The 21,392-nt window shown below is 37.5% G+C and overlaps 1 protein-coding gene across 2 annotated transcripts; it reads right to left on the minus strand.

The window, feature by feature from the left end:
- Nucleotides 1-377: 377 nt before the first annotated feature.
- LOC306996953 (NACHT, LRR and PYD domains-containing protein 3-like) lies at nt 378-20,533 on the minus strand. 2 transcript variants are annotated; one of them, XM_079609916.1, is made up of 9 exons: nt 20,083-20,533; nt 18,487-18,577; nt 17,904-17,981; nt 17,286-17,477; nt 13,162-14,946; nt 3,854-4,027; nt 2,693-2,866; nt 1,820-1,993; nt 378-1,031 (listed from the first exon to the last, which is right to left on the minus strand). In XM_079609916.1, exons 2-9 carry the CDS (start codon nt 18,522-18,524, stop codon nt 935-937), a joined length of 2,712 nt encoding a protein of 903 aa, XP_079466042.1. In that variant the 5' UTR covers nt 18,525-18,577; nt 20,083-20,533; the 3' UTR covers nt 378-934. The 2 variants fall into 2 exon arrangements, with proteins under 2 accessions (XP_079466042.1, XP_079466043.1); XM_079609917.1 differs by lacking the exon at nt 17,904-17,981.
- Nucleotides 20,534-21,392: the final 859 nt, after the last annotated feature.

A 21,392-nucleotide genomic window follows, 5' to 3' on the forward strand; every position in this document is an offset into this window, starting at 1 on the left:
CCATGTCTTTCTTTCATCAGTCGAAAAGAAATGAAGGTTTTTGAGGAAAACATTCCAGGATTTCTCACCATCGTCTTTAGAGTCTCTGCTGCTTTACAAATTGAAAGAGCCTTATCCAGGTCCACATCCTGTTCTCTAAGTAACCAACTCCCTCCATCCATTATCAGGTATTCCACACACAATTCTGTCTTTTATCAGGGAATCTCCAAACTTGCACGTTTTACTCCCATATCTTAGCTCAGTCAGATACCGATCAATAGTCTACCCACTTTTCTGGGTGCCTCTCATAGCTAACATTTCTCTTCGGTAAGCAAAATGCTTCAAACTTATCCATTATTGACTGTAATCTCAAACAAACTTCATCGCCATTCGCCAACCACATGAAGCAGTAATGCTTTAATTTTTCTGACTTTCGATCTCCATTAATTGCAGATAAATACAGAAGAAATCTTTGTTTAAATCGTCTGCAATTTTCAGTAACATTACTTGAGAGTTGAAGCTGCAATCCCTCCATTTTCCCTGTGTTTTCTTGTCACGCGCGTGCATGTAATCCTCAGACTTTTCTTTTCACTTTTATAGTCTGCATCACCCATGTGTTCCTTTCAAAACCACTTCTGACACCATGTTTTAATTTGAAGAGGAACATTGACATGTATTTACTGCTGCCAAAACAGTGGTGTGCTGCCACCATGTACACTAGGCCATCTCTGCTTACTCTCCACACATGCGCCAACAAATACTTAACAGAATCGGCACTACTCAGTAAAACAAACCATCATCATTATTAGTGTGTATTAGTCCATTCAAGCGCAATAAGCCATTGAAGAGAACTGAATTCAGGGATCGCTTTCTGATAGAGGCGGCCTTCTGTGCGTGTTCTTCAGGTGTGTGTCAGTCAGAGCAAGCACTGCAGGGACTATTAGAAAGTGGCAAATTATTCCGTAAGTGTGTGGGGGCGGAGTCGGTGCGCATGCACTCCCACAAAGTTGGTGCCAGGCAAATACGAGAATATCATCGGATGCTTGTAAAGCCTAAAAAAAAACACAGTCACATGTGTAAAATCAGAAATTCATTTGTAATACTAAACGTCTCAAATATATATTAACTCTTTTAAAACAGATAAATTATAAACAAGCCTGATCATATGCAAAAAGAAACGGTCTGAGCCAAAAATTTGTTATTAGGGATTTCTTGACTGAAATCATGTACAAATTAGGCCAGAATGATACATGACTATTTAAAATTAGCCTTTCTTTGTAATAACTACCAGTTCTATGAATGTTATAATATACAGTATATATGTGCACTGTGCAGTATAAGTTAATGTACAATAATAGGAAAAATACTCAAATTAATTGACAAAAGTTTTAAACAGGCATCTTATTATATATTTTTGGACACACTATTACAATATGTAGAACATGTTTATTCAAAACTGATTTTTAAACAATGAAATCACATCTATACTATATTTATATTTATATACTATAAATATATTTCATGAGATACTGTGTTAGTCTCTGCGAAATTAACAAGTGCATTTGTGCAATCTTTTTCAAGGTCTTTATTAATCTTCCAATACCTTAGATATATGTGATATTTGAATTGTCACATTGTGAGCACATAATTAGGAAAAGCTAATTTAAAATGAATTTACCCATCAACTGGGAATTTTGGTGAATGAAATTGTGGCACATTTTACTGAAAACATTAGATCAGTCACATTAAAATTCTTCATGAAAATATAGGCATATAACTATTTAAAATGTTAAGCTACATGAAAAAAAAAGAGTATTTATTTGAAATTATTAGTACTTACAGTAGTTTCTCTAGTTTAAAATGTGGAGAATTTACTAGAGCAGTGAGAAGTTCAGATCCAGAATCTCCTAGTTTATTCCGAGACAGATCCAGTTCTCTCAGGTGTTCAGGGTTTGATAACAGAGCTGAAGCCAGAGCAGCACAACCTTCAATTGTGACACCACAACGACTCAACCTGTGGAGAACAATGACACACTGTTGTTGAGGATAGAGATGTGCGGTACTGCTGCTGCAAGTTGGCATTGGAAATACTAGTTAGTCCATATTGTTTCCAATTAAACATTTCAATATTTTATTTTAAATGTAACAATACAATTATTTAAAAAGTTTAGGTTTTGGATGCTGCCTATAATGTAACAAATATAATGTAATATTATGTTTATGTGTATTATAATGAATATTATATTGTAATGCAATTATTAACATATTTAGTTGTAATACTAGATTAAGTTTCTTAATTTTAAGCTTTTTCCGCCACGAAAAAAAAACAAAAAAAGTAATTGCAACTTTTTATCTCCCTTTCTGACTTTTTTTCTCTCAATTGCGAGTTTATTTTTAATTATATATATATATATATATATACACACACACTTGTAATTGTGCAAAAAAAAGTTAAAAGTGTGAGTATAAAAACTTAAAGTTGTGAGTTATAAAATGCAAATTGCGAGATATAAAGTCACAACCTGCATTTGTCAAAATTGTGAGAAGTCGCAGTTACCTTTATTTTTTTTATTCTGTGGTGGAAACAAGCTTCCATTATTCCAAGGATAATGTATTTTTTTTTATGTGTGTGTGCCCCTGACCACTGCTGTGTTGGTTCATAACAAAATTATATTAAATTGAATCACGTTGATTCATCTGAGAGATGTCTTACCCCAGAATCTCCAATTTACAGTCAGGATTCTTGAGTTCAGCAAAGAGAAGCTTAACTCCTAAATCTTTTAGATTATTCTGTGACAGATCCAGTTCTCTCAGGTGTTCAGGGTTTGATCTCAGAGCTGAAGCCAGAGCAACACAACCTTCATCTGTGACGCCACAACACATCAATCTGTGGAGAACAATGACAGACTCTTCACTCTCTCAGATCACAACACACAGGTCCATCCATCCATCTATTCTCCATTCATCCATCTATCTAACTGCTTGTCCTATAGGGTTGTGGGGATGTTGTAGCCTATGACCTCAAAGTATGTAATTTATCCTGCCCACATCTGTATGATCATATTTAAAATTTTTGAGTTAAGAGAGCTTTCTTACTCAAATAAATATAATTTCATATCGTCCTAAGACAAAAGTCACTTACTACATATATGTGCTTTTCCAAATGTTTCGATCAGATGGTTTATTTGTTTTAAACCACATGTAAACAAAAAAAGTTACATTTACGAGACATACTTATCTAACAGGGACGAAGAATTATCTGTCTTACACACGTCTGCCATGTTTGTAGTTCTTTTTAGACCAATAGTAGACCATCCGGGTATTTTTGGGATACATACCTCGATTTGGGACCACACTAATTCTAATCATGTATAGTATTTAGGGTGGATAGTATGCAAATTGGGACACAGGATTAGACTTTTCCTACTCACTTTTCAGATTGTTCCTAGGCATGTAACATAATCGTAGTAATACAGTGTACACATCACAGTGTAACATGCTGTGTTTGCTTTGTATCCGTTAAATTTTAGTAAAATTTGGTCACCACCCAAATTAAAGGGGGCATCACTGAAAAAAAAATCTGTTTTGTTGTCAGATAAACAGGGAATTCCACAGAAAGATGATGAGTTTGCAGCACTAACTTAACATTTTTAATCAAAATCTTTTGTTGATTATCCCCCATAATTTGCTTCACTAAAAGAGAATTTGTCATAGCTGATAGCCTAGTGATCAGCGTTCTAAGACAGTGACCCGAGATCATATCCCAGGAAGCTCCTGGTGCTTTCTGATCCCAAAACCATCCTACATTGCTTCCTTAAATCTTAAAAAAAGAGAGGATTAAAAAAAAGAGTACCAGACCATGTGTGATTCTCACCTGAGTATCTCCAATTTACAGTAAGGATCCTCCAGTACAGCAGAGAGAAGCATCACACCAGAGTCTCCTAGTTTATTCAATGACAGATCCAGTTCTCTAGGGTGTGAAGGGTTTGATCTCAGAGCTGAAGCCAAAGCAGCACAACCTTCATCTGTGACGCCACACTTACTCAACCTGTAGAGAACAATGACACACTATTCACTTTCTTAGATCAGAACACAAAGATCAGACAAATTAGTCACAATAAAACAGAAGTAGCGACAGATATTTTCTTCCATATTGTGATGTACATCCGGGTGAAACAAATTATATATATATAAAATAAAAAAAAAGGTTTTATAAATCGGTTGTTAATTGGATTTTGAGATGTGGGCATTGCACGTGAGGTTGCAGAGTTTTAGCAGACTAAATTATTGGAGAAGCCTTGCATACAGTACCAGAGAAAAGTTTGTTATTTTCACCGGAAGGTCCGATTATGGAATTTTGATTAAACATTGTAAGGTAAAAAAAATAGTTTTTTTTAAACAAACATATGAATGTTCACAATAAGGGGCCCTTTTTTAATGATCTGAAACGCAAGTATCAAACTCGAAACGCAAGTAACTTTGTGGGCAGGTATTGGGCGCTGTTGCTATTATACCGGCGGGATAAATGACTCTTGCTCCCGACGCAAATCTAAAATGGGTTGGTCTGAAGGCTACATCACTCATAGGTGTGGTTTGGGTGTAACGTGAAATAAATCAATCAGAGCGTTCTCTCACATTCGCTTTAAGAGCAGACGCGCTTGTTCCATGGCAGATTGCTATTATAATGGCGGGTTTAACAGGCGCACGCCAGGAGCGGTTCACAGCCGAGGAGACCGACGTTCTCATCAGGGCCGTAAAAGACAGAGACGTGTTACATTGTATGGGGATGGGAGAAACCCACCCAAATTAACTTCGGTTAAACAGGCGTATAATAATTTGGGTAAATGTGTAAACTACCGGTTTGGTAATGTGGTGTTGAGACGCATGGTGTCGAAGCTCCGCATTATTTCATGTAATCTCTTCAGTATACACCCTATTTTACCAGCACATTGTATTCATTGAATCCTTTTTGTATGTTTGAAACATTCCGCCTTCGGAATCTTTCACTTAAAATGAGCAAGTCTACGAGGAAACAACAGTCTCAAGTTCAAGAAAGCAGCAAAATGGCGGAAAACGAGTCCGTATCTGCACAGCTCACAATCGAATCTCTAGTTAAAGAGCTCGAAAAATTCAGAAAAGACATGACTGGTGAGTTCGTTACACTTCTAAATAGTTCTCTGGAACCAATACGATCTTCAATTGAATCGATTGGTGCGACCCTGACAACACAGGCAGTGACCATAAGCGAGATGGAATCGGGTCTCTCAGATCATAGCGACCGAATAACTCAGCTCGAGCATGATGTAAATGCTGTTCAATCAAAACTGACGACAATGGAAAAGGAAAACACGGCGCTCAAAGCTAATGTAGAAGATCTGATTTCTCGCTCGAAGCGCCATAACATACGAGTGGTAGGCCTTCCTGAGGGCCTTGAGGGAAAAAACGCAAGGGAGTTCATGACTAACCTGCTTTCTGAACTCCTCGGTGACTCCCTTACAGAACCACCTGAGCTGGATCGCGCCCACCGTAGCCTGAGGCCCAGACCTCGCGCAGAGAAATCTCCACGTCCGCTTATTATCAGATTTCACCAATACATCGCTAAGGAAACTGTCATGAGTTGGGCTAAATCCCACAAGGACATGTCTTACAAGGGCCACAAAATCAAGATGTACGAGGACTTCAGCACCGAGGTGGCGAGGAAACGAGCGGCTTTCAATAAGATCAAGAGCCTATTTTACCAGCAAGGAGTTGCGTTTTGGAATGCTGTACCCTGCTCGCCTCCGAGTGAGTCGTAACGGCGTGGAACGGATCTTTGATTCCCCTGAGGCAGCGGAGACGTTTTACCATCAAAACTTTCCAACCTAAGTCGTGGACTAATACGCGTGTCCGAATTGGGATGGTAAATTCAACAGGTACAAGCTGCTGTAAATAATGTAAGGACAGTATTAAGCTCTCACGTTACTTATGATTGGCATTGAGGAAAATTAATCTGTCACACTACGAGTGCATCTGTCTGCTTTATTTGGATGTTATTCACGCATCCCCATATTATATATTTTATGGACTGCACATAAGTTATCCGGTTGATAATTTTAAATGTCATACCACCTGATCCATGTTGGCAGTGCCGTCTTGTGGCGGATCGCTTAATATAGTTTGCCAACTTTAACTATTTTTTTTGTTTAATGCTTTCTTATTATCTAATGTTACTAGTTTTTTTCTTCCTTATCATAGTTTATCGGCACATCTAAGCCTTGATAGCTGCTTTAGGTGTATATTTAACTTTTAGGAGTTGACAGTTATACGTGGTTAATCGGTTGTGTGAATCGTTGTTCTGGCTACTCGTCATGTTCAAAAAGACGAGCATCAGAGTTGTAAGTATAGGTTTCTTTCCCCCCCCCCCTTTTTTTCTTCTTTTCTTTTCTTTTTTTCCCTTTGATAACCCTGCTTTTATGACCTCGCTCTTTTCCCATCTTCCAAATTTGGATACCCATCACCTTATTTTAGGTGGGGATCTTAATTGCACAGTCAACCCAAGTTTGGACCGCTCACAGCCCAAGTCATCAGCTCCTACGTCAATGTCCAGATCCTTCTCATCTCTAGCAGATCAGACGGGGTGTGTAGACCCTTGGCGCTTTCTTAATCCAACTTCAAAAGAATTTTCTTTTTTTTCAAATGTCCATCGTGTTTATTCACGTATTGATTATTTTTTTATTGACAAGGCTCTTCTATCTCAGGTTAAATCCACAGAATATTCAGCGATAATTATCTCAGACCATGCCCCACACATTTTAGACCTCTCTTTCCCACAAAACTTGTGTAGACATGCTGGAGGCTGGAAGCTCAATACTGGGTTGTTGGCTGATGAAGAATTTTGCGATTATATTTCTAAGAACATTGATTTTTTTTTGGAAACCAACAAATCAGATTTGGTTTCGTCATCTCTTCTATGGGAAACATTTAAAGCTTTTATACGTGGAAGGATTATTTCCTTTAATGCATATTGGACTAAAGCTAGGAAATTAAAACAGCAGAAACTCGTTGACAAAATTCTAGAGGTAGATAGGCTAAATGCCAGGTCACCAAACCCTGTTTTGGAGACACAACGGCTAAAACAAAAAACTGAATTCGACTTATTGACAACCAACAAGGCGGAGTTTCTGCTAAAACTCACAAGAGCAACCTACTATGAGCATAGAGATAGAGCTGGTCGTCTGTTAGCATCTCAGCTCAGACATCAAACTGCTTCTCAGTTAATCTCACAGGTGTATGACTCCTCAAATAACCTTATTACCGATCCGGTTAAAATAAACACAGAGTTCTCTTCTTTCTACTCTAATCTTTACAAATCAGAAGCTAGTGTGGACATTACTGATATTGAGTATTTCCTTTCTCTTTTAGAAATACCTAAGATAAGTCCTGATATAGCCAGCAGCCTTGATGAGCCTATTAGCTTGGAAGAGATAACCTCCTGTATCCTAACCATGAAAAATAACAAAGCTCCTGGCCCTGACGGCTTCCCTGCCGAATTTCTTAAAAAGTTTTCCACTCAGTTATCCCCCTTATTATTAGAACTGTACAATCACTCCCTAGATCAAGGGTGTATTCACACCAGGAGAGTCCGATAGTTCACTTGCTTTGGTCCGGACCAAATAATTTTTTTTGTTTTTTTGTTTGGTACGGTTCGCTTTCACACTGCTCTTTTTGCAAGTGAACCAAAATGTGTAAACAAAACCACACGTGTGCTAAGGTCGTCCATTCATTGGACAAGGATTCTCAAGTAGGGAAATCAGGAAGTGCAACAAAAAAAAGGCTCGGAGATATAAAAAAATATAAAAAAAAATTAAAAATAAATTTGGAGATATTTCGTAGGCTACTGCAATATTTGTTCTTTTACTGTCTTGTTATTTCGAAATAATATGTGTGCGTGCATCTGTAAATCCGGTGACACATGTATTGATTTTTATTAATAAACAAGTGTTTTCTCTAAAAGTGTCGACTCGGCTGCAAAGATGAAGTTGACGATCGCCATCTCCGTGAGAACGCGCTTAGAGAGAAATACACATAAATAGGCTAAGCCTATGGATTACATAATCAGAAAGTAGCCTTTTTCTTTTTTCGTTTTGAATTATTTCGTTTAAAGACATTTCAAGCTTTGTGTATTTGATGTATTTGTCATGTCTGTGTGAGGCATACACTGAGATTCGTTAAGTTAGGATGTGCTCAGTTCACGTGCAATGCAAGTGAGCGCGCGGGCGCCTCCGTTATATTTGTTTCGTCGGCCTATTCATTAAATACAGGCTATTGGTTGATGAAAAATGTATTAAAATTAAGATACAATTTATACAAAACGAAATTCACTTTAAAGAAAGGCTTTCTATAACAACTTCAACTTCAACGGTCAAAATCATGTCTGACCCGCTCCATGTCTCATATTGCGCATCCTATCTCGGTCGTGCTGTTCACTTTTCATAAATCAACATAAATGGAAAAAAAAATAACATTATAATATTTTAACAAATATGAAACGCGCTTTTTTAAATGGCTACAACAGTATAGTAGGCTAGGCCTACATATCCTACTCTCTATTTGTACAAATTTCTGCACATTAATTTAATTCTGAATTTTGCACACACAAGTTGAAAGGCATTTGTTCAAATCAAGTTCACGGATAATTGTGCGTGCATTTATTAGCCTAATCAATCATTATGATACTAAAATCCTAACAAATAGGCTATGCTATGTACAAAAAATCAGATGAGTTCTCTCGAAAAATCTCTCGTTCACGTTCATTGTATTAAAAGTGATTCGTTCAGCGTTCGGCGAAAATATGAACGCGTTCAGTGAACACGTTCATGCACAACACTGCCAATGATGCACACACGACGCGCAGAATGACGCGCAACAGTGGCCTATCGTGTGGCCAGACAGCGCGCCGGAATGGAATTCTCTTTCGCACTTGAATGAACAATATTGGGTCGATATTGATATTGGGCCGATATTGGGTCGGTTCATGTTCACATCGTAAACGAACCGTACCAGAGTTCGTTTGGAACCGTACCGAGACCACCTCTTCAGCTGGGTCTCGGTTCGATTGTTTGGTCCGCACCAGAGTTCGATTGCTGTATTCACACCTGCCCAAAAGGTCCGCACCAAGGGGGGAAACGAACTAGAGTTCGATTCAATCGAACCAAACAAGGCAGGTGTGAATACACCCCAAGGCTTCCTATCGTCATCCTTAAACCAAGCTTTGATTTCCTTAATATTAAAGAAAGACAAAGATGCTAAATTTTGTGGCAGCTACAGACCTATTAGCCTAATTAATAATGACATTAAATTACTAGCTAAAGTATTGGCCAAACGCTTAGAGGCTCATCTCCAGTCCATTATATCAGATGATCAAACTGGCTTTATACTTGGTCGTCAGTTGTCTTCCAATATACGTAGACTCCTAAATGTAGTCTTTACTCCATCGAAGTCATCAAGGCCAGAAATGGTTATCTCGCTAGATGCAGAGAAAGCTTTTGACCGGGTGGAGTGGGATTATTTATTCACGGTCTTACAAAAATTTGGATTTGAACCTAAAATAATATCATGGATTCGTCTTCTATATTCCACTCCATCGGCTTGTGTGAAAACGAACTCTGAAACGTCACCTTATTTCTCTCTTTCTCGTGGCACCCGTCAGGGTTGCCCACTTTCGCCTCTCCTCTTTGCTTTAGCTATAGAGCCTCTCTCTATAGCATTAAAATCATCTTCAGTGTTTTCAGGTATTTATAGAGGAGGAAGGGAGCATCGTGTCTCATTGTATGCTGACGATCTCCTGTTATATGTCTCAGACCCTCTTAAATGCATAGATAATATAATGCACCTGTTGAATGAGTTCGGATTTATTTCAGGATATAAGTTGAATTTTGCTAAAAGTGAGTGTTTTCCCATAGATGAATTGGCAAAACAAATTTCTCCAGCTATGCTCCCTTTCCACATGTCCCCTATAGGTTTCCGTTACCTAGGGGTTCATATTTCAAACTCATTCAAGTCATTGCACAAAGAAAATTTTACAAAATTAATGGACCGCATTAAAGTAGATCTCCAGCGTTGGAGCAATCTTCCACTTTCTTTAGTAGGTAGGATTGAATCAATTAAAATGAATATTCTACCATGAATACTTTTTTATTTCAGACTATTCCTATTTTTCTTCCTAAATCTTTTTTTAAATCATTCGACACCATTATATCCTCATATATTTGGGCTGGTAAGCCTCCGCGTGTACACAAGTCAACTCTTCAAAGAACCAAACAAGATGGGGGTCTCTCTCTTCCAAATCTCCTTTTCTATTATTGGGCAGCTAATATTCAGAAAATATATGCATGGTGTAATTCTCCGAATATTGATTGGTGTATGATAGAAGCTAACTCCTGCCTATCATCCTCGTTATCGGCATTAGTTTTTGATCCCAATTTGAGACGCCCCTCTAGATACACCACCAACCCGATTGTGCTTTCATCGCTCAAAATTTGGAAACAGTTTTGTCATCATTTTAAATTAAACACACTGTCCACCTTAATGCCTATTTGCGGTAACCATCTTTTTGTGCCTTCTACTTTGGATTTAACTTATGCACAGCTCAGAGAGAAGGGCCTAGTACTGTTTCATGATTTGTTTCTTGATGATCATGTATTTGCGTCATTCAATGATTTGATGAGTAGATTCAAAATTCCTAAATCCAATTTATTCCGCTATTTTCAATTGCGTGACTTTGCTAAAGCACATTTTGCTACCTTCCCTCACCAACCAATGAAAACTTTAATTGAAGATATAATGTCACTCCCGAAATCACATAGCCATATTTCCTCAATTTATGGCCTGTTACAATCTTCCCAGCTCCCTCCTCTTTTTGCACTCAAGGGAACCTGGGAAAAAGAGCTAGGACTGGAGCTTGAAGAGGAGCTGTGGAATAACGCTCTAGCTAAAATTAACTCTGTCTGCATCTGCGCTCGCTTGAACCTTATTCAGTTTAAAGTTGTTCACAGAATTCATTTCACCAAAGCAAAATTGAAGAAACTCTCTTTAACAGAAGATGATAGGTGCAATAGATGTTCGCTCTCCCCAGCAGATCATACTCATACATTTTATACCTGTCCTAAATTGTATTCATTCTGGTCTTCATTTTTTGCTACGCTGTCAAAGGCTCTCAATGTCTCTGTGACACCCTGCCCAATAATTGCAATTTTTGGAATAACACCTGTTGATGGCTTGTACAACAAGCGTCATGCTGACATTATTGCTTTTGCTTCATTGGTAGCCAGAAGACGAATACTGTTGCACTGGAAATCCTCATGCCCCCCTTCTAATTTCTCTTGGCTGAAAGACCTAATGTCCTTTCTACACCTGGAAAAAATTAAACACTCCATCAGGGACTCTGTTAACTTATTTTATAAAACGTGGAATCCTATTATTTCCTTTGTTGAGACTGTACCTTCATTGGAGATTTGAGTTTTTTTTTCTTTTCTTTTTTTCTCCCTTTTCTATTTATTTATTTATTTTGTGGGATGTTTAGGGTTGGGTAGAGTTTAGAGTGTTCTGTATATTTGTATAATTTTTCTTTATTCATTTTTATGGATGTTAAAAAAAAAGCAGGTTGTGATGTTTTTCATATATGCCATGCACATATTGTCATCTAAAAATCTGCTCAATAAAAATATATATATTAAAAAAAAATGTGTAAACTAGATTTATGCCTATTTTTTCACATCTTCATGGACACAACAATGATTTCCCTCGTGTGTTAATATGTTTCCTTGTAATAATGTATGATTTGTAAAAATGGAAACTGCTGCGTCGGTTTAGATGAGAGAATCAAAGTGTATGCGCGTTGATCACACAATAATGGCCAAGCACGCGCCCTTAAAATATCATAAATAACACGGGCAACACGCCACTGACTTTAGACAAGTTTTTTTCCTGGTCTGTGTAGTTGTTTTTTGAAACAACAAAATAGCACCAGGGAACGTTTGCGCCGCTGAACTGCCCCCCCCCGCGAGCTTTCATTCCCTAGTTTACCGACGTGCGTCTGTGGAGGGAAAAATCCGCTGTGCGTAGGTGCAAAATAGGAATGATACATGCGTCGGTGTACAAAGTAAATTGCGCTGGGTGCAAGATAGGGCCCAAGATCTGTAACACGCATTTAGAAAATAGATAGGGTGAATTTTAATTTCATGATGGTTTCAAATTTCAGTGACTGCAGTATCATCATACTGAGGAGCTTAGTGTTTAAACATTAACAATCAATCACCAGGGGCCTCATGAATAAACATTAGTGTTTATGTGTATCTTCATGTGGCAAGATATACACTCTAAACCTAATAATTATTGGTCTACTATTACAGAAACAAAATGCTGTCAGCTAAAAATGTGTGAATGAATACAACAACACAGAACTAAACTCAGCAAAATTAATTCCCCAAATATATGTCCCTTTACAATGGCCCCAGGATACTATTTTAAACTTATTTTTGTAAAATCCAGATAAGCTTTACCTATCTTTATTGGAAAGGTTTTAAACAATGTTTTTCATGCTTGTTCGATGAACCATAAACAATTATTTCATAATATGTAGTACCTGTGGAACAGTCCGAAAGACACTAACAGTTTACAGGCAGTAGAATGTTACAGTAACTTAGGACACTAAAGAGACCCTTCTAAAAAAAGGTATGTGGACAAACAGCATTACTAGCTTCACTTATTACTAACCAGTTTGACTTTATTTCTGTCATACATCTACAGAAGTTATAATTGAGAATTAACAGGTTTAGATGTTGACGCTTTATTGAAAATAATAGTTTAGTTTCAGTTTGCTTTAGTTGAGCAGTTTGATTCGACTTTTTTATGTTAATTTTTCTCTGGCTGTTGCAACAGTGTTTATAAGACACATTTGTTTGATAAGACACATTTGATCAAGGATTTTGGCTAGAGTTCCCTCTATGTCTTTACATAGCTGTGCTCATGAATACAAATAAGATTTAGGTGGAAGATATGCTACACAGCTTGGAAGAGATTTTTTCCTCAACACTAAAATAAATAATAAATAACAGTATCTGCATAACTAAAAATTTGTGAGATATACTGCTTCGTTTTCTTTTCATCTTTAACAGTCTAGTTATTCTTCTTAGTGATACTTACTTAACTGATCTGGACTCTTTAATCACAGGCAGCAGCTTCTTAAGAACGTGATCAGCTTTATTTTCTGCTCCAACAAATTCATTCAGCCTAAACTCCTCCATCTTCTCTGATGTCAACAACACAAAGGCTACAGCTGACCACTGAGAGGAAGATAGTTTGACTTCCTTTATTTTTCCAGACTTCAGATATTGTTGTATTTCCTCCACTAGTGAACGATCACCCAGTTCATTAAGACAGTGGAACAGATTGATGGATTTCTCTGGAGAGTCAATGGTCCTGATCTTCTCCTTGATGTACTCAACTGTTTCCTTATTGCTGTCAGAGCTGCTTCTTGTCAGCATCATTAGTCCTTGTAGGATAATCTGATTAGACTCCACTGACAGACCCAGAAGGAACCGCAGGAAAAGATCCAGATGTCCATTTTTACTCTGTAGAGTCTCATCCACAGCTCTCTGATGCAGCGCAGATAATGAAACATGTTTAAACATAAGTGGAAACAAGTCCTTGACTTTAGACAGCGAACTCTGTTTGGTGTTTGGGTCAAACACATTTCTGTTGTTGTTCGTACAGGAGAGATGCACATATAGAGCCGCTAGATGTTCCTGAACACTCAGATGAACAAAGCAGAAGACTTTCCCCTGATACCAGCCAGACTCCTCTCTGAAGATCTGAGTGCACAATCCTGAGTAAACTGATGCTTCTGTCACATCAATGCCACACTCTCTAAGGTCTTCCTCATAGAAGATCACATTGCCTTTCACAAGCTGCTGAAAAGCCAGTTTCCCCAGTTTGAGGATCATGTCTTCATCTGTCAGGTTCTTCTCATAGTCCTTCTCATGTTTGATGTTGGTCTGAAGGATCAGGAAGTGTGTGTACATCTGAGTGAGAGTCTTGGGAATCTCTCCAGTCTCTGCTTCACTCAACATCTTCTCCAGAACAGTGGCTGAGATCCAGCAGAACACGGGGATGTGGCACATGATGTAGAGACTTCTTGAGGACTTCAGGTGTGTGATGATCCTGTCGGCCAGACTCTGATCACTGATTCTCTTCCTGAAGTATTCCTCCTTCTGTGGCTCATTGAAGCCTCGTACCTCTGTCACTCGATGGACACACTCAGAGGGGACGAGATCGGCTGCTGCTGGTCTGGAGGTGATCCAGATGAGAGACGAGGGAAGCAGATTCCCCGCAATGAGGTTCGTCAGCAGCACATCCACTGAGGCTGATTCACTTACATCACACAACCTCACATCGCTCTGAAAATCCAGAGACAGACGACACTCGTCCAGACCATCAAAGATGAACAACACTTTATATTCATCACTGGATATTTCTTTAGTTTTAGGGAAAAATACATGAAGAAGATCTGAAAGACTGAGTGTTTTGTCCTTCATCAGATTGATCTCTCTGAAAGGAAGTGGAAATATGAGCTGGACGTCCTGATTCTCTTTCTCTTCAGCCCAGTCCAGGATGAACTTCTGCACAGAGACTGTTTTTCCAATGCCAGCGACTCCCTTTGTCAACACAGTTCTGATGGGTTTGTCTTGTCCAGGTAAAGGTCTAAAGATGTCATTACATTTGATCGGTGTGTCCTCTGTTGCTGCTCTCCTGGATTGTGTCTCAATCTGTCTCACCTCATGTTCATTACTGATCTCTCCACTCTCACTCTCTGTGATGTAGAGATCTGTGTAGATCTCATTCAGGAGTGTTGGGTTTCCCCACTGTGCTGTTCCTTCATACAGACACTCAAACCTCTTCTTCAGACTTCTTTTAAGTTTAGATGTACGACTGTAGAATTAAAATAACACATTACATTTCAGTCGACAAAAAAAGCAACTTTACATAATTGTGTACAACATTCATATTGTAGAGCCTAATTGGCTCCAGAAATTCTAAACCAACAGACATCACATTTAAACAAGAAAAACAATGTGATGTTTCTGGTGATGTGGGGAGATGCTCTACCAATATAAAATGTATAGTAAAACATCAGGTGAGGATTAAATTACTAAGAAATAATTTACAAGAATTTACAGTATTGCAATAAAAATGTAGTAAGAATTGGATCAGGTTATATCCTTTCTAGTATATTCTGTACACATGCTACTCTCTTGTATTGTTTTGTTATTGTTGCTATTATTTTATGTTGTTTGCACATTGCACTTATGTATGGATATACACCTTGCAGAATTTACAAATGTTAAAATTCTCTTTTTAATTTTTTTATTATAGTGCGTTGTCATGAAGAGTGACAGGAATGCATAGAAATAGAGAAAGAGGAAGGAGATCAGGACATGGCCCAGTGTACCAATAGCTCAGATGATACATGTCGCGCGCTCTACCGTCTGTGCCACTCAGTCTGACAAATCTGCTAAATGTTAATAATTAATAAACAATGTAATGCCCTTTACCTATGCTCGATTTTTAAAGGGGTCCTATTATGCCCTTTTACAAAGTCTTGATTTTGTTTTGGGGGTGTACTATAATATGGTTTCATGCTTGATTGTTCAAAAATTTTACATTATTACAGCTCCTCTCTCCCCAGTCTGTCTCGAATGTGTCATTTTCGATGAAGTCCCTCCCTTTGAAATATGAAATGTGCTGTGATTGGTTAGCTGGGTGTGTTGTGATTGGCACTGCTTAGCGTTCACGCCCCTTCATAACCGCAAGCTCTACTCAGATGTATATATTAATGATGGCGTCAATTTCAAACCAATTCAAGCTCGATTAAGACTCTGAACGAACAAGAGGATCGTGCTAAACGGATTTCATGTATGAACTTTGCAAGCACGGATTTCACAGGACTTTTCAGAGTGGCATTCTGATGTTAGTCTGATGTTATCCTAAGGGTCGGTGAACAGTCTTACAAAAGCGAGAGCTTACAAAAGCTACAGTAAACAAATACTACATCAATATTGTAATGTTAGTTAGCAGGCTATCAGAGGCAAAGCTTTGCCCTTCGTTTACATCATAGCTATTATAACAACTACATAAAGCTCATGATGGGAACTGTTAATAGAACACACAACTACAAATAATAAGACAACAGATTGTCCAGACAAAATGGGAAAGGCTACGTCTTTCAGGGAAAGCTTTTGTGTGTATAGCCTGCATTGTACTCGTTTATGGAAGCTGTTCTCTGTAAAATGTGCAGCGCACAGACAAACATTGAGGTTATAATGTTCAGGGACAGTTTAAAAGTAATTTTTAACCACTCTAAGTTCATTAGCCTTAGGACAAACTTTTTCTGGGGGGAAAAAAAACGGCGACAACACTCTTCATCTATTCTAGTGCAGCTTAAACAGGCCTCACCAACATTTTTGTGTATTCCATGGGTGGGGATTATTTAAATGAGAAACATTATGATTTCATAAGATCCAGATAAAACCACATTGTAGTCCAAACGAGTCATTCGTTGGAGTTCTTGAAAAGTGGATTCTGTTCAATAAAAAAAACTCCATTTGGAGTGGACTTTGAGCTTTGTAACATTGCAGATCTTTTTTATGCGCAAACACCAACATTACACACTAACTACAAGTTTAAAAAGTGCATAATAGGACCACTTTAATACTCTGTGTATCATTTATTTGGATGATCCACAGCTGTCTTTTAGTTTTGTGATAGTTGTTCATGAGTCCCTTGTTTGTCCTGTGCAGTTAAACTGTTTTTCAGAAAAATACTCGAGGTCCTGAACATTCTATGGTTTTCCAGCATCTTCTGCACATTTGAAGTCTTCCAACAAAGACTATGATTTTGAGATCCATCTTTTCAAACTAAGGACAATTGAGGGACTCATACACAACTCTTACAAAAGATGCAAACACTCACTGATGCTTAAAGCAACACAATGCATTAAGAGATAAACTAAAGGGCTAAATTGTTTGTTTGTTTTTTTGTTTTTCTTCTGGGAAATATAGAAGTATTCTGTATTACTATTTATGTAAATCATCTGGGCACATTTAAACAAAATAAGAAATTCACACATCTCAGGCCTTTTCAAAAGTTTACATCCCCCAGCTCTTAATGAGTTGTTTGTGTTTGTCTTCTTGAGCATCAGTGAATTTTTGCAGCTTTTCCTTAGTGTTTGCAAATAATACTGATACCAAATGTATGCAGAAATATTGTACCGGAGTGAAGATGATATATAATGTGGTGGCGGATCCATAGACCAGTCACTCTTCATAGACACACAGCTGGGCTCTGGTGAGTCTGATGGTTTCTTTTGAGCATTAAAACGTAGTGGTGGATCCATAGACCAGTCACTCTTCATAGACACACAGCTGGGCTCTGGTGAGTCTGATGATTCCTGCTGGACTGAACTGTAAGAGAGGAGTGTAACATTTAAACTGTAACATTTGTCTCACCTCAATCACATTCACATTCAATTTAAATAAACACATAATATACAACAACCTGTGACAGAAATCCCCTCAATCATCAAACTGAACTCTAGTAAGAACCACTTCAATCTGTAAACACATTTAATTATTTATTTATGGCCCAAACTTACAGGGACACAAAAATGTCACTAAATTAGACACTTATAGCACATTAGCAAAACGAACAAATAAACATACACTTCCACTTTCAAGAGACAACAATTAAACATTTATTTGTGTGAAGATGTGCTTTCCAATCTATATTTAAAATGGGAATAGCATACTAATATAAATGACAAGAATTTCCAATTTCATGCAAAAAACATACTGTACAATACACAAGTTCTGCTATTAGTATATCTGTACCTGTAGACATTTATGTGATGAATAGACAAGTGAGAGATGATCTCAACTATTTCTGAATCTGATAAACTTGATGATCGTCTGTGAATAGAATAACAGAAGTGAGGGTCATTATAATGGACACCAGTTAACATGTTCTTCACCATCAGTACTAGCTGTTCCCACACATGTACCAAGATGTCTGTTTATTTTAGATTTAAAACACACCTATAAACATAAACATTTACTGAAGACATCAATTTTTATCCATTATATAAATATGGAATAATGGCAAGGACCACTTGGTTCCCATTATGTGTTTTTTTAACATATTTTTCAATAAGTTAATGTTCCAGAGTTAATTATTCTGCATATAGCATATGGTTGCAGCATAACATTATAGCATTTTACAAGTTTTTGTTCCTGAAGCACTTGTTTATAAACAATTTATAATACTATACAAGAGAGAGATATAATACTATACAACTATACAATTATACTATAATATAAAACAAGCAGATCTTTATACTTAACTTCACTGTGGCATTTTACTGGTGTGTATCAATATTTAGCCTACTATTTCAAGTCTTTAATAAAATAAGAGTACCTGGTTTCTTCATCACTGGATGTCTGAGTGTCATCCATATTGGAGCAGGATAGGCGGATCTTCCACCTCACCAAAACACAGGCTTACAAAACTAAACCAACACAAGAGTCACAATAATAATAATTAGTGTTATTTTAGACAATTAGTTGAGTATTTCTCTTTTTGTAAACATTATGGAATTTTGAAAGTGTTATGTAACGTGTAAAATCTGAAAAATATGGTCATCGAAAGCATTTTTTTTTTTATCAAAGCAATGACCAATTGATCCACAGATTAATCTTCAGACTCTGCTGTTGTATTGACATTCTGAGGAGTTTTGAAAATGTCTACTAGTACTGAGAAATATATGTAACTAATTGTTTATATATATTTTAAAAAACAAGCACTGTGGAAATGTCTACTAGTACTGAGAAATACATGTAACTAATTGTTTATAGCCTATATATATTTTTTTTTAAAAACCACTGTAAACAAAGATTTTGCTGAAAGGACTGTACTGCATACAGAAGGGGTTTTCAGAATCTTAACTTCCCAAAACTTGTGTAGTGACACAGGATGACTTAAGTCCTAATATTTGAAAAAGCATATATGAACTGAAGTCATTAAGTTAGAAATGACTGAATTAGCCATGTAAAAGTTACTTATAAATTATAATTGCAACAACACCAGCTGTCCACCACTTCCTGTTACGGTACCTTATTGTTCATATTTTCCAAATAATCAACGGACCACAACCATAAGTTAGTTGTTTTGTGTTCACCCTGTTACTTGAATAGACTTGGTATGACCAAATATGGGGCGGGAGTTATGCCAGCCCCCTTTGAAACAGCCGCACCCTCATTTATAAAGAACTGCAGCTGGGAATGAAGACTGTGAGCCGCATTGGAAAGTATTAATTAAAAGAGTTGCTGACATGATTATTTTCAATTGTATGTAGGCATAGTAAGTAAAATTTTAATTTAATTTTTAACTTAAACATTTTTTTTAATGTATACTCTTGGGGAGCAACTAAACAAGCAGAAAATAACATTATACTGATGAAGAATAAAAGTGGTTTAGTGATTAAAAATGCAATGTTTCACAGTAGCCTACATTACCTGCCAAGGTGTTAATGTAGCTAGGCTACTAGTTGAAGTGGTGGTGTGAAACTTTGGTATAATGTTACGTCTATGGTGACTGGTGAGCAGTTCGAGGTAAACTTAGCAGCTTGAAATATAGGTAAAAGGCATTGCGAAAAGGAAATAACCATTACAAAAATAATCTTACAGCAAATGCAGAAATAAACAACTGAAATAGCGCGTAAAGATAAAAAATAGGAGGTAACGTTAAGTTAACAAACACGTGTATGCTAATAAACAGAGTTAAACTCAAAAACCCAAAGCTAAAATGGACAACGATTAAGATTACGTGCAGTATGATTCGATAAGGTCACTATAGGCCTCGGACGTCGAACAAGGACTGTAGGCTAAAGCGCTCGATTTTGTAAGTTACGGTGAAGAATCACCGGTATGCTTTTAGTTTAGTACAATATACGTACTAAACTAAAAGCAATCTTCAAGAATGCTTTTGTGAATAATTTTGAGATTTGGTACTTACTCTTGTCTTTATTCTTTGAAAATGTGACGCAGATATTTTTTGGTATGCTACAAAATGGCGCCCCGAGTCCCAACAAAGATAAGTTTCACTTTCGATTTGGACTGTGGCCAAGTCATAATAACAGTGGAATAAACCATTGCAGCTGCAGTGGTGGGGTGCTTTAACGAGTAAATCTGACTGTCAGTGTTTTACCATAGGGAAATAACTAAACAGCTAAAAAATAAATTTCTAAAAGTTTTGGAAATCAATTTAGAGTTTTTATTTTATTTTATTTTATTTTATTTATAAAGAGGCTTAAAGGTGCTGTATGGAGTTTTGTTTGTTTTCTTGTTTTTGTCTTTCCCCACGTCTACTACTGCTACCATTCTGGAGGTGTATTCCCATAGGCCCTATGCACAGCTGCACTACTTCCTGAATTTGTGCAGGCTCCTTTGTTTCCTGTCTGCCAGGATTGGCCAAACTGATTAATCCAGGTGTGTCTGATTATTGTTATTGGTCAGACACACCTGGATTAATCAGTTTGGCCAATCCTGGCAGACAGGAAACAAAGGAGCCTGCACAAGTTCAGGAAGTAGTGCAGCTGTGCATAGGGCCTATTCACCTCAGCTTCACTGATTGGCTGCAGTCAGGAGAAAGACAGTATATAAATCTTATATATGACTTGCCACACAGACTTTTCTTCCCCTGCTCCAGATAACTTGGTTCAATTGTGAAACTCTCTCTCTCTTACAGCTATACCCATACCCCTATACTAATAGAGTCTGACACAGTAGGCATATGCATTGTGTTTGATAAATAATGCAGAGTATTAAAGTGTATATACTTTGTATTTTTGTAATAAAACTACAAACAGGCTACCAGCATTTACTTTTTTAGACGTTTATTGTTGCGGCAAACACCCGCTGTCACGCCCCTCGTTACGCGGGAATGAATGCCAGGTGAAGCTGGTCTCAATCAGCGTGGCATGCACCTTGGGCTTTGAAATGGTGCTTGCACCGCTCATTTCATTGTGTACTGTGAGCAGCGTGGACGCAGTGGAACGTTGGGTCAAAGACTTTTATTTAAACTGCACGGGATCATGTTGATTTCTGAAGAGACTGCCGGTAAGAGGAAATGTCTGCGGTGCGCTAAGCACTAACTGCGTTGGGTGGCTTTATGTAAATATGCATGTTATGCACTTAAGTTATTTATAGTTGTTATAGATTCGGTATTTGTGAATTTGTATTTGTATTTAAATTGCTGAGCTAAGCGTGTAGTATTGTTAACAGTCATTTTAAGAGTCTATTATGAAGTAATTCATAGTCAATTTG

Source organism: Phoxinus phoxinus, assembly GCF_949152265.1.
Source record: "Phoxinus phoxinus genome assembly, chromosome: 4".
NCBI classification, from domain to species: domain Eukaryota; kingdom Metazoa; phylum Chordata; class Actinopteri; order Cypriniformes; family Leuciscidae; genus Phoxinus; species Phoxinus phoxinus.